The sequence below is a fragment of the Protopterus annectens genome, chromosome 1.part1, assembly GCF_019279795.1.
Source record: "Protopterus annectens isolate FY-2018-M chromosome 1.part1, PAN1.0, whole genome shotgun sequence".
NCBI classification, from domain to species: domain Eukaryota; kingdom Metazoa; phylum Chordata; order Ceratodontiformes; family Protopteridae; genus Protopterus; species Protopterus annectens.
This window is the reverse complement of record NC_056726.1, coordinates 1151565741-1151577139: the sequence shown is the minus strand read 5'-3', so window position 1 is coordinate 1151577139 and position 11399 is coordinate 1151565741. Positions and strand designations below refer to the sequence as shown.

Sequence of the window (11399 nt, the reverse complement as noted above, 5' to 3'; positions counted from 1 at the left end):
AGCCTCTGTGTAAGCCTTGTAACTCTTATACGGAGGCTTTGTGAATCCTGCCCAATGAATCTTAAAATAATGCTAGCTATTGTTAAGTCATTAAAATGAGTGTTATCAGTTTTTTAGCAGTAAGAATTCAATTTTAAAAGTTCAGATTAAACAGGTTTTGATAAAGTGTGCAAATTCAGAGTACAGAATAGCTTTTGCGATTTCTGGAAAAAGGACAATAAAATGTTATCTTTCTTATTATGCAAAATAAAACAAGCAGTTCAAGGATGTTTTCTGCCTCGTATAATTCATAGGATCATAGGATCATATGAGGTTACTAGGCTAATGGCTCTGGAGCCCTTACAAGCCTAGCCAAGAATTTATCCTCAAAAAAAAAGAAACCTCAGTCAGCACCTGTCAGCATTTTTGTTTAAAAAATGCATAGGTAAGTTACCTATATATGTCAAAGTCTGAAAATATGCATCCACTCGTAAGTAAACATACATGACAAGTATGCTAAGATGTTCTAACCCAGTACGGTTTACCATATGACTAACACGAATATCTCCAGGCACAAGATGTTCTGCAAAGCACAAGCAGCTATTATCTTTAAGTAGTAGGATCTCCTCAAATGGTTTAATTTGTTAATATGCAGGAGATGCTGTATTAAATCCATGTTGCAATGTACAAAATATTATAAATAAGGCAGTCAATGTTACTTAGAAGAATACGTATTTATAACATTGGCTGTATAGATTTTTTCATAGGTTTAATGGAAAACCTTTTAGATGTTATGCATAATGAAACAGATAAATGCCCATTTTATGGAGATTGTCAGTGTGTTTGAGAAACAGCAACTGCTTTTGAAGTTTTCAGGATGATTATAGTATGTTTAGAAATGTAATGGAGTATTGCATTTTATGCTTTATAATGTCCTTTTTCCATGGTGTAAGAATGTAGAAGATGGTGATGTAATATTGGCTGCCAATGAAACTCTCTCATGTACTGAAAACTCTAGAAATAGTTGCCTGCAATTTTCATCTGATTATGTGCCTTTAATTGCACTTGTGTGCAAACAATAATCCATTTTCAATAAATAGCAAAATTGTTGAAGGTAGCCTGATTACAGAACAGAAAACAATGCAAGCTGTTACAGACTTCTTGCAATATAGTTTTTGCCACTTCGTACAAAAATATATGGTACACTATTTGCTTTAGTAATGTCTGTCAGAAATGCAAAGATGTAGTGAAAATAGATAATATGACTCATGTCTTAATATTTTATCCACTGTTTTCCAACACAGTTTTTAGGTAGTTAAAGGTTCTTGTAAAACAATTAATATACATTCTCAGACTGGATGCTTTTCTTTATTTTATGCCTTAAACAATGTGTTTTGTGGCCTTACAATGTACCCTCTTGTATTCTTGCTAGGCCTTATAAGAATAATATAGCATTTGGGCAAAAAAATGCAAAGCAGCAAACCAATGCTAGATGAGAGAATGGCAAAAACCTCTACAGCAACCATATACATCCCCCTTGTGCTGATATATGCAGGTACAAATGAAAGCCACACACTTATAAAAACAATCATACTAAATGTGATAAATCTGGCCTCATTGAAGCCATCTGGTAAGTTTCTGGCAAGGAAGGCAATTATAAGGCTTACTGTTGCTAACATGCCTAAATATCCCAGCATGCAATAGAACATGAATATGGAACCTTCATTACACTGAATTAGTATTTTCCCTGGAAGTGTTTTGTCAGTATCTGAGAAGGGTGGTGAAATAGAGAGCCATATGATACATATAATAAACTGAAATGAAAAACAACAAAATATTATATAAAATGATGTCTTTGATCCAACCAAGCTCTTTAAATGACTTCCAGGTTTTGTGGCATTAAATGCAATTACTACTGTGATAGTCTTTGCTAGTACAGATGATACACAGATGGAAAAGAATATGCCAAAAGCTGTCTGTCTGAAAATGCATGTCTCATTGTTTGGAGGGCCAATAAATATTAAAGCTGTTAGTAAACAAAGTGTAAGGGTTACAAGGAGGAAGTAGCTGACTTCCCGGTTATTTGCTTTGACTACTGGAGTGTTATGGTGTTTGATGAAGATACATAAAACAACAACTGGCACCAGTGAGGAAACTACAGCAGTCATCGCTAATGATATGCCCAAAGGATCTTCATAAGAAAGAAACTCAAGGTATTTTTTAATGCAGACCATTTTCGCTGAGTTTGTCCAGTAATCTTGTGGGCACTTTGTACAAACACCTGTAATGACAAATTCAAAAAGAAAACAGAAATAAAAAAAATAAATAAAAAGAAAAATAGATAGACATATATACACATTCTGACTGTAATGCAATGCATATAGCTGGAGCTCATAAGTTACATTTCTGGGGATCCCTATAAAGGGATAGCATATAGTCTATAGATATGAATGTGTGAGTAATATAACTGAATCATTAGACATGGTACAAAGACACCTGTTTGAAAAGAGAATCTTGTCATTGGAGCTAATATGATTACAAAATCCTTAATTTGTGAAAGATGTGAAACTGTACACTCCAGAATTAGAAAAAGAAAAAATACTTTATATAATTTTGCAGATAATTTATGATTATATCAAATGTGATTATTTTTATTAACATTTGTGTCAGTTTTAAAACACTTATGAATTACAGGATGATTCTGTACAGTTAAAAAATTGCTGTCTTTGATGCAAAACTGCTATTCTTTCTATTCTATTCTATTCTATTCTATTCTATTCTATTCTATTCTATTCAGACCTGTGTCAGTGGAATTCAGGATAATTAGTAAAAGTGATATGTAAAAGCACTGCTGCCAGTGTTTAAATCAAGGTGTATATTAACAATTTTTTTGTATTCTTGTTTGGATGAATTAATGTTCAGTTGTCAGTTTTAGTATACTAGAATTTATCATTTATTTTGTCAGTGACTCACAAAAGAAGCTTTATTTTTATTTTTATTTTTATTTTACATTTGTTGACTGGGCTAGTCTTACTGGATATATGTCCATTTTCAGTAGAGGCCCGGGGAAATAAGCTCTAAGGCAGAAACAAAAAAACAACAAATAACAAATAACAACGACAGTCATATATACAATGCATATTACAGGTTAACACAGAATTTTCAGCGAGAGCAACAGCCTTGTACGTAACATCAAGATATTTAAGTTATGTCAGTGTAAAGACCAGCTTTGTGATGGTACTCACCACAAGTGTTGATGTTTGACTGTACAGGTCAGATAAGTGATACAGTGAATTCATAAAATGAAATGGATAAACTGCAGGGGAATATAAGTCTTCTAGCCAGAGGTGGAAAAGAAAACACATTTAGATATCCTCAAGTTTGCCCTCTGTGGAGTGGTCTTACATAGGGACTTCTTCATTAAAGGAGAGCATAAATAACAACATATGCCTTTCCTATTTGCACTCCATTATGAATAAGAGTTCCAGTATAACTGCAGTCAGAATTAAGAAGAAAAGGTTACTGTCAGTCCAAAGTACATACCACACAGATAAAGTGAGTATTGTCTTAAAGTGCATGCAAAGAGCTGGTGTATCAAGTTTCCAAGTACAGTTGGTCCCTAACCTTGGGCTGATCATAGCATGTTTTATAATACTTCAGTGACAAAGCTAGCTCTATCTCTGGAGTGTGTGTCCAACTTCTACTGCCCAAATGGGATGTGAGGAAATCTCCAAACAGCATCCTCACAAATACTTAGGGAATAGAGGTAATCCAGGGGGCTCAAGTGAAGTCTGGTGATGTCTGGTATCCCTCCTATGATCCAGAGGGTGACAAGACTAACAAGAAACAGAGTATAAAGGATAAGTCCAGATAAAATAATTTTAGCTAGCATATCTAAGATACTCTCTCTCTCTCTCTCTCTGCTAGCCCTCTTGAGGGAGGAATAGAGACACCTTGTTGAAGTTTCCAGTGGTTTATTCAGTTAAGTAGGTAGATGGACAAGCGTTCTTGTTCTAATAGATTACATTTCAGACAGTTACAGACAATCATGGGAGGGTCATGGAGCTGATTGGAGGAAACACTGGGAGATCTAAATATAAGGAGCCAATCCCAGAGCTTAGAGGTTAGTCCCTTATTTGAATATTCCTGAAAGACCCATGAAGGTTTAGCAGCTCAGCAGCCTATGGACAGCCATTCTTAGTTAAAAGGTTTTATTTTTATTTTTTTTTATTTTTAACTTCTAACAAAGAAAACATGACAACACAATATGAGCTACCACTATTGAACTATATTTAAGAAAACACTTTCACCTGAGCTTTATCAGATCCATCTAATAGAGTGGTTTACACTTTGAATATTGAAAATGCCTGCATTTATGAGGTTTACACCAGGCTTTAAAAATTTATTTTGTAACATATGTAAAATGAGAGGCTGTGTCTGCATCAGTGGGGCTCATATTCATTGAAGCCAGTATGAAAGCTTTATTACAGAACTCTTTCCAGTCTAACACATGTAAAATGAGAGGCTGTGTCTGCATCAGTGGGGCTCATATTCATTGAAGCCAGTATGAAAGCTTTATTACAGAACTCTTTCCAGTCTAACACGTGTAAAATGAGAGGCTGTGCCCACGTTTACGGGGCTCATTATCTCCTGACTTATAATATGAAAGGCTAATTTTCTCTTGTATAACAAAAAGGTTTACAGTGCCTACTTATAACAGACTCATGTACATGATTAATGTGACCAATCTCTATTCTTCTTCATCTTAATGAAGACAGACCTTTTTATATAAGTAGAGCAGGTAGTCATTTAAAGCTGCACTAGATGATTCCCATTTTTGAACAATACACGCATCCAGAGAATTAACATCCAGTGGAAAACAAGTCACAATGATCATTTCTACAGAGCTCATGGATGTACACTAGTAGGAGGACAAAAGTAAGTAACGTTCAAGACCTCAGAACCTTTTGTGTTGGCTGTCTGTGCCCATGGAATCAAAACCCACCAAATGGTGAAATGCAGAGTAACAAAAGCTTTTAATAAACATATGAATCTCAGATCTTCTTTGAGCTTAGGCAAATTGTGCCTATAATGTAAAGAATATAGCAGTGTGGGGTGGTGCCCTGGAACAACAATTTTCATTGTACTGCAGATTATAGAAATTTTGTTAAATGCAGGCCCAGTGGCTACATAATTTATACCTGGCTGTTGTAAGGTAGCTGCAGTGAGAGGTGGAATGCTCTTGATCCTAGATCATGGTTTTATGGTACTCCAGTCTGGGGTATTCATTGTAACGCTTCTTTTTGAGTCTAGGGGTTACTGAGGGCTCTTCTCTTCAGATTTTCCTCTCAACAGGTTCCAGGTGGTGAAGTCAGGACTTTTCTGTTCAGATTCTTCTGCTCTTCAAGTTCCATGTGGTAAAGTTAGTGCAAAAGAGGGCTAGAAAGTTCTGTGCCTGGCTAGATAAAGGGCTAGATGGACCTGACGCAGCTCAGTTGAAAGTGTTTTCTTAAATACAGTTCCATAGTTGTAGCTCATAGTGTGTTGCCATGTTTTGTTTGTTAGAAGTTAAAAATAAAAAAGTAAAAATAAAACCTTTTAATGAAGAATGGATGTACATAGGCTGCTGTGCTGGTAAACCATCATGGGTCTTTCAGGAATATTCAAATAAGGGACTAACCTCTAAGCTTTGGGATTGGCTCCTTTTTCCATCTCCCAAAATTTCCTCCAATTAGCTCTCATGCACTCCCATCATTGTCTGTAACTGCCTTTAAATAACTGACCTGTTGAATGTAATGTATTAGAACAAGAATACTTGTACACCTACCTACTTAAATTAATAAACTATTGGAAACATCTGGACTTATCCTGTGTGTGTACAAAAGGGTTGGGAAGGTGGCCTAATGGTTAAAGTGTTTGCCTTGTAAATACAAGGTGGAGGATTTGAGTCTCACAAGGGATAATTGGCTAGGCTTAAAATGTCTCACAAGGGCAGTTAGCTTAGTACTAATCTATGAATATTCTGTTTCACAAATACTCAGTGCAGATACATTCTTGAAAAAGGCTGCATACTGTGTGTCATATTTTGCTCAGTCAAGTTCTTGTCATGTGTAGTATAAAAGAAGCACATGAAAGCTCCCCAGTCATTTGGAAAGACTTTGGTTTAACTTGTTTCAGAACAGCAGGACAACCAAAGTTCCTTGTGCTCTTTTTGCCCTTTTATTATTACATGTTGATACCTGTAGGTCTTTTTGTGAAGAGCTTACATCAGACACAGGTGGTTTCATTCAGTGTGACTATCTGAGGTGCTCTGCACACAGTGCTTTCACTAAGAGTCATTTCTGAAGTATCAGGCTTAGTATCTGTCTGTTCTACAGACAAATATAGCCTAAATCACAGTTGCTTTGTTTTGGCTGAAAGGCTTTGACTGTTTCTGCTGTTTTATGTTAGTCACCTTTCATGTTTCTGAAAAGTATTAAGAGTGTCTTTCTTCTGTTTTGGGGAATACATTTCTCCTATTTGCTTCTGTTAAATCAGTATGCCATTCTCCTGTTGATTGGCACAGAAATATATATATATATATATATATATATATATATATATATATATATACATATATATATATATATATATATATGTATATATATATATATATATATATATATATATATATATATATATATATATATATATATATGTATAGATATATATGTATATTTAGCGTGATTACTTCCTTCAGGGAGCTGTTTTAGATTTTATTTTTATCCTCATCACTTAGTGATCTTGCAGAAGTACTTTCTCTTATTTTTCTGCAGCACATTAAGAAACCTTCCATTCCTTCTGCAATTTTATTCCCACTCCTGAATGTGCTATATATGTTTAAGTAACTGTTATTCTGTCACTGTATTTCTTTTTGAGTCCTTATTGTTAAGTGCCAAATATTTATTTTCATTTCCACTTTCTGATTTCTTTTGTATAAGCTAGAACAAAGTAACTTTGTCTTGCTTTCAGGAAGTGAGCACTTTATTTTGAACACTTTTGTAAACAGATGTGGTCTTTATTCTGTCTCCTTGACTCATACCTTCAGTATACTCTCAGTTTGTACATTCTGACATGTTACTTTTGCAGCATCATTATTAGTTTGCCAGTCATGCAAAACCTTCTGAACTTGTTTTTTTTTTTTTCATTTTTAAAAACCATCTGCTTCAAATCTAAATCAGTATTACTAATGATTGTCTCTTCTTTAAAACAATATCCCTTCACTGACCTTTCAATTCTACACATTCAGTCAATGTTCTAATCTTAACTTTTTAAATCCAGGAAGTGTGTCTTATTTGCTCAATTAATGTTATGACTTCAGTTTTGTCATTCTGACACATGAATATAAAGTACACATTTCCTCCCATCTATAATAAGTACTTTGATGGAAGGCAATTTTATTCTGCTACTTGAGATCATTGTTTATCATCAGACGTAATCGATCAATGCACTATCATTTGGAAAACCCTTTGTTGTATTTAATCAGACATGTCCATAATATCATTTATTTTTAGTAGAGTCATTGTTTTTCTTATCACTTTTTTGACTATCACTTTTCAGTACAGAGAGTTACAGTTGCAAGTGGAGGCCCGGGAAGAAAAGCTCCAAGATATTGCAAGTTACATGTCACATGTTAAAAACGAGACATAATTCATGCAGAAAATTTTAACACTTGCAGAACAAATAAACATCTTGTCATAAGCTCTTAGTAAGTTAACATTTTAAGCATATAGTTACTAGCCCTTAGCAGGATTAGGTAGCTTAAACATTTATAGAAAAGATGAACATTTTGTCATAAGATCTTAGTAAGTTATACATTTAAACAAAAACATTTTAAAAGGTTTTACACAATTTTCTTTCTTGTATTATGCAGTAGTGGTCTCCCTTTTCACTGCCACATAGTTTATCTTTACAGTCAGTACCTCATGCAAATTTTATTTTCAAAAAATATGAGAGTTATGTCAAAGAAATGTCATAAAACAAAATCCTTTATGCTGCCAGACTCTAGTAAAACATCAAAAGAAAATTCTGCTTTCCCAAAGCATCACTTTTAATTGCCATGGGAATTGACCTTTAATTGCTACAACAAATCTTCATATGGGCACATGGCAATTGTACTTCTTTTTATAGATATAATAATTCCTTATTATTAATAATTCTCTACATAGTGAGATTACATTTTTGTTTGTGTTTTTCATGCACTAAATATGTTACTAACTACTGTTCACTTGGGAGATGCAAGGGGGAATTCAACAAAGCCTGCATGAACCTTTTTTCCATGTAGACATAGTGGCACGGAGCTTACTCTGAAATAAGCAGCCATGCGATCCAGTAAACAGAGCAGAGGGGAAGTGTCTGTGGCATGCAAATCACCTCATGCAAATTAGGATATTTGAGCAATCCAGTAACAGACTGGCAGTCCTGCAGACCCCATGTCAATGTTCAAAGTCTACATGGAAAAATTCCATGTTCATGACATAAAGAAGAGAAAAGGGGCTATAAAAGCCCAGGTAGAAACATAGAAATAACATAGCAGAGATATATGCAAAATTATGCCCTGTCTGTCCAAAACCTAATATAAAATAATTTAAAATATCCATATTACATTTATTCGCAGCGTAACAGTGCACAAACATGCCATCAGGGGAAAAAAATTAAAAAGTGTAAAAAGGAAGAAAATTAAATATGTGACCAACTGTGTTGCCATCCACAGAAGAGATAGCTGACAGCAAAAGGGAGTGTGTCCGCAACTGTTTAAGCTCATTGGAGCTCAGTGGTGCCCATTTGTGCGTCACTAAGCTGAGCTGGGGATGTGTGTCCAGTGCTGCTAAGCACTGTTTACCCTTGAGGCATGTGTTTGAGTGAGTTTGAGTGTGTTTGTGCAGCACATCACTGTGCTGACTGTGTCCATTCATGGGGGTGTGTTCTGACGTGCTCAGCATTATTTATATCTGCGGTGCGGGTTTGTGCACAGCACCTCTGCAAATCCCTACAGTTGACAGGCATGAGTTAGATATTACATACAGCAAACTGCCGGGGAATGCCTTAGACAAAATATTAGGGAAGTTTTGGAGTGTGGAAACAGGTGCAGCAGGCAATTGTCTGCAGCACACAAAATCCCGGGCTGGAGTACATGTAGGTCTGGCCTAGAGTCACCTTGTAAGTATTGAAAGTCACACTGGACATACTCCTACACTTAACTAACTTGAGCCCATGTATGTAGACTCTTCCACCCAAAGAACAGCTATGTGGAAATATGTCTATGCATACAGACAGCTATGTATGTCTCCCCCTATCCCCTTCACACATGATTACCCTAGCTATTAGTATGTGGCAGATATACACAGTATATATGTTAACAAAATATGTATCTATATATATATATATATATATATATATATATATATATATAGAGAGAGAGAGAGAGAGAGAGATAAATAGTGTGTGGACTGATATAGACTGTCCACACATAGCTACATAATACATTTACATAACATACGTTCACAGCAAGAGTTAAGATGACATCCCTGTTGTACATGTGTGTGTGTGTGTGTGTGTGTGTGTGTGTGTGTGTGTGTGTATATATATATATATATATATATATATATATATATATATATATATATATATATATATATATATATATATATATATATACACACAGCACCATCCAGCGTAACAGCCAACAGTAACGAAAAGTCAGACACCACTGCTGAAATATCCAAAAGCAGGTTTAATAGTAGAACAACTGGTAAAAACAGTGACTATGGTTAGCGCTTTCGTGGTCTCAAACACCACTTCTTCAGACCTTCATAAAAAATTATTTACTCTAACACACCTTCTTTTAAACCAATTCATATTGTCATGAACCTATAAGCAAGCTTGCTCAATTAAACCTAGCTTCCAAGTGTTTAACCCTTGCCTGTCCAATGCTTTAAATTACATTTGCTCAAGCAACTACATATATACACATGCTCCATAATCTCATCTACCCCTTAAAATTATTCCTGAAAATAAAAACATTCCTATAAATACTATTATAATATTATAGCATTCAACATAGCTTAAAACATTCATTGTTACATAAAAAACATTTATGAAAACTTAACTATAAAAATCCATAACTATTTATTTGAACAGACATCTATTCTTTAAAATGGGTTGTATTGGAATTCAATCATTCAACCCTCTTCCCCAATAAAATGCGGGTACCTATACATTACTGTAGTAATGTGGGTGTGGTAACAGAAACAGTGAGAAAGTTCTGGCCCATCCTTACACAGGATGAAGAAATAAGAAATATAGTAGGTGACAAACTTAGTTTCCAGTTTAAGAATAAAAGACCTTTGAAACAGATGCTTTGTTATTCATCTGGGGGCAAGACACCAGGACAAAGGAGGGACAGGAATGAGGGCACGTACCCAGATAAGAATTGTAATCAATGCCAGTATATATTGGAAAATAATGTTTTTATACATCCAGATTCAGGACAGAGATATGTGTTTCATGCACTAGCAGACTGTAATAGTGAAAACATTGTTTATTTGGCCAGGTACAAGAGATGCCCATCCTTTTATGTAGGTAAGACGAACAGAAAATTAAGGTATCATACACGTGCGCATGTACAACTCATAAGGAAGGGCAGTGAAACTATTGCACTGGCAAAACATGTCTTAGCTACAGATCAAACACATGCTTTTGAGTTTACAGTGATAGAACAAGTTCATAAAAATGAAAGAGGTGGGGATATTAAAAACACCACTGAGACCTCGATGACACAATGGAAAATTAGATTAAGGGCAGACCGGGGAAAAGGGTTGAATGATAGAATTCCAATACAACCCATTTTAAAGGATAGAAGTCTGTTCAAATAAATAGTTTGGATTTTTATAGATATGTTTTTATAATTTTTTTTATGTAACAATGAATGTTTCAAGCTATGTTGAATGTTATAATATTGTAATAGTATTTATAGGAATGTTTTATTTTTAGGAATAATTTTAAGGGGCAGATGAGATTATGTAGCATGTGTATATATGTAGTTGCTTGAGCAAATGTAATTTAAAGCATTGGACAGGCAAGGGTTAAACACTTGGAAGCTGGGTTTAATTGAGTAAGCTTGCTTTTAGGTTCATGACTGTATGAAATGGTTTAAAAGAAGGTGTGTTCGAGTAAATATTTTTTTATGAAGGTCTGAAGAAGTGGTGTTTGAGGCCACAAAAGCGCTAACCATATTCACTGTTTTTACTAGTTATTTTACTATTAAACCTGCTTTTGGATATTTCAGCAGAGCTCTGACTTTTTGTTGCTGTTGGCTGTTATGCTGGATGGTGCTGTGTGTATAATTCTACTTATCTGTTGCTCCAGTGTCTCATTTACAC

The 11399-nt window shown here is 34.9% G+C and overlaps 1 protein-coding gene across 1 annotated transcript in view; it reads right to left on the bottom strand.

Moving 5' to 3' along the window:
* Positions 1-1352: 1352 nt before the first annotated feature.
* LOC122815812 (extracellular calcium-sensing receptor-like) overlaps positions 1353-11399 on the bottom strand; it is a 363125-nt gene continuing 353078 nt past the window's right edge. The window contains exon 8 of the mRNA XM_044088617.1: positions 1353-2246. Within this exon, the coding sequence (XP_043944552.1) occupies positions 1353-2246 (894 nt within the window). The remainder of the gene's footprint in view (positions 2247-11399) is intronic.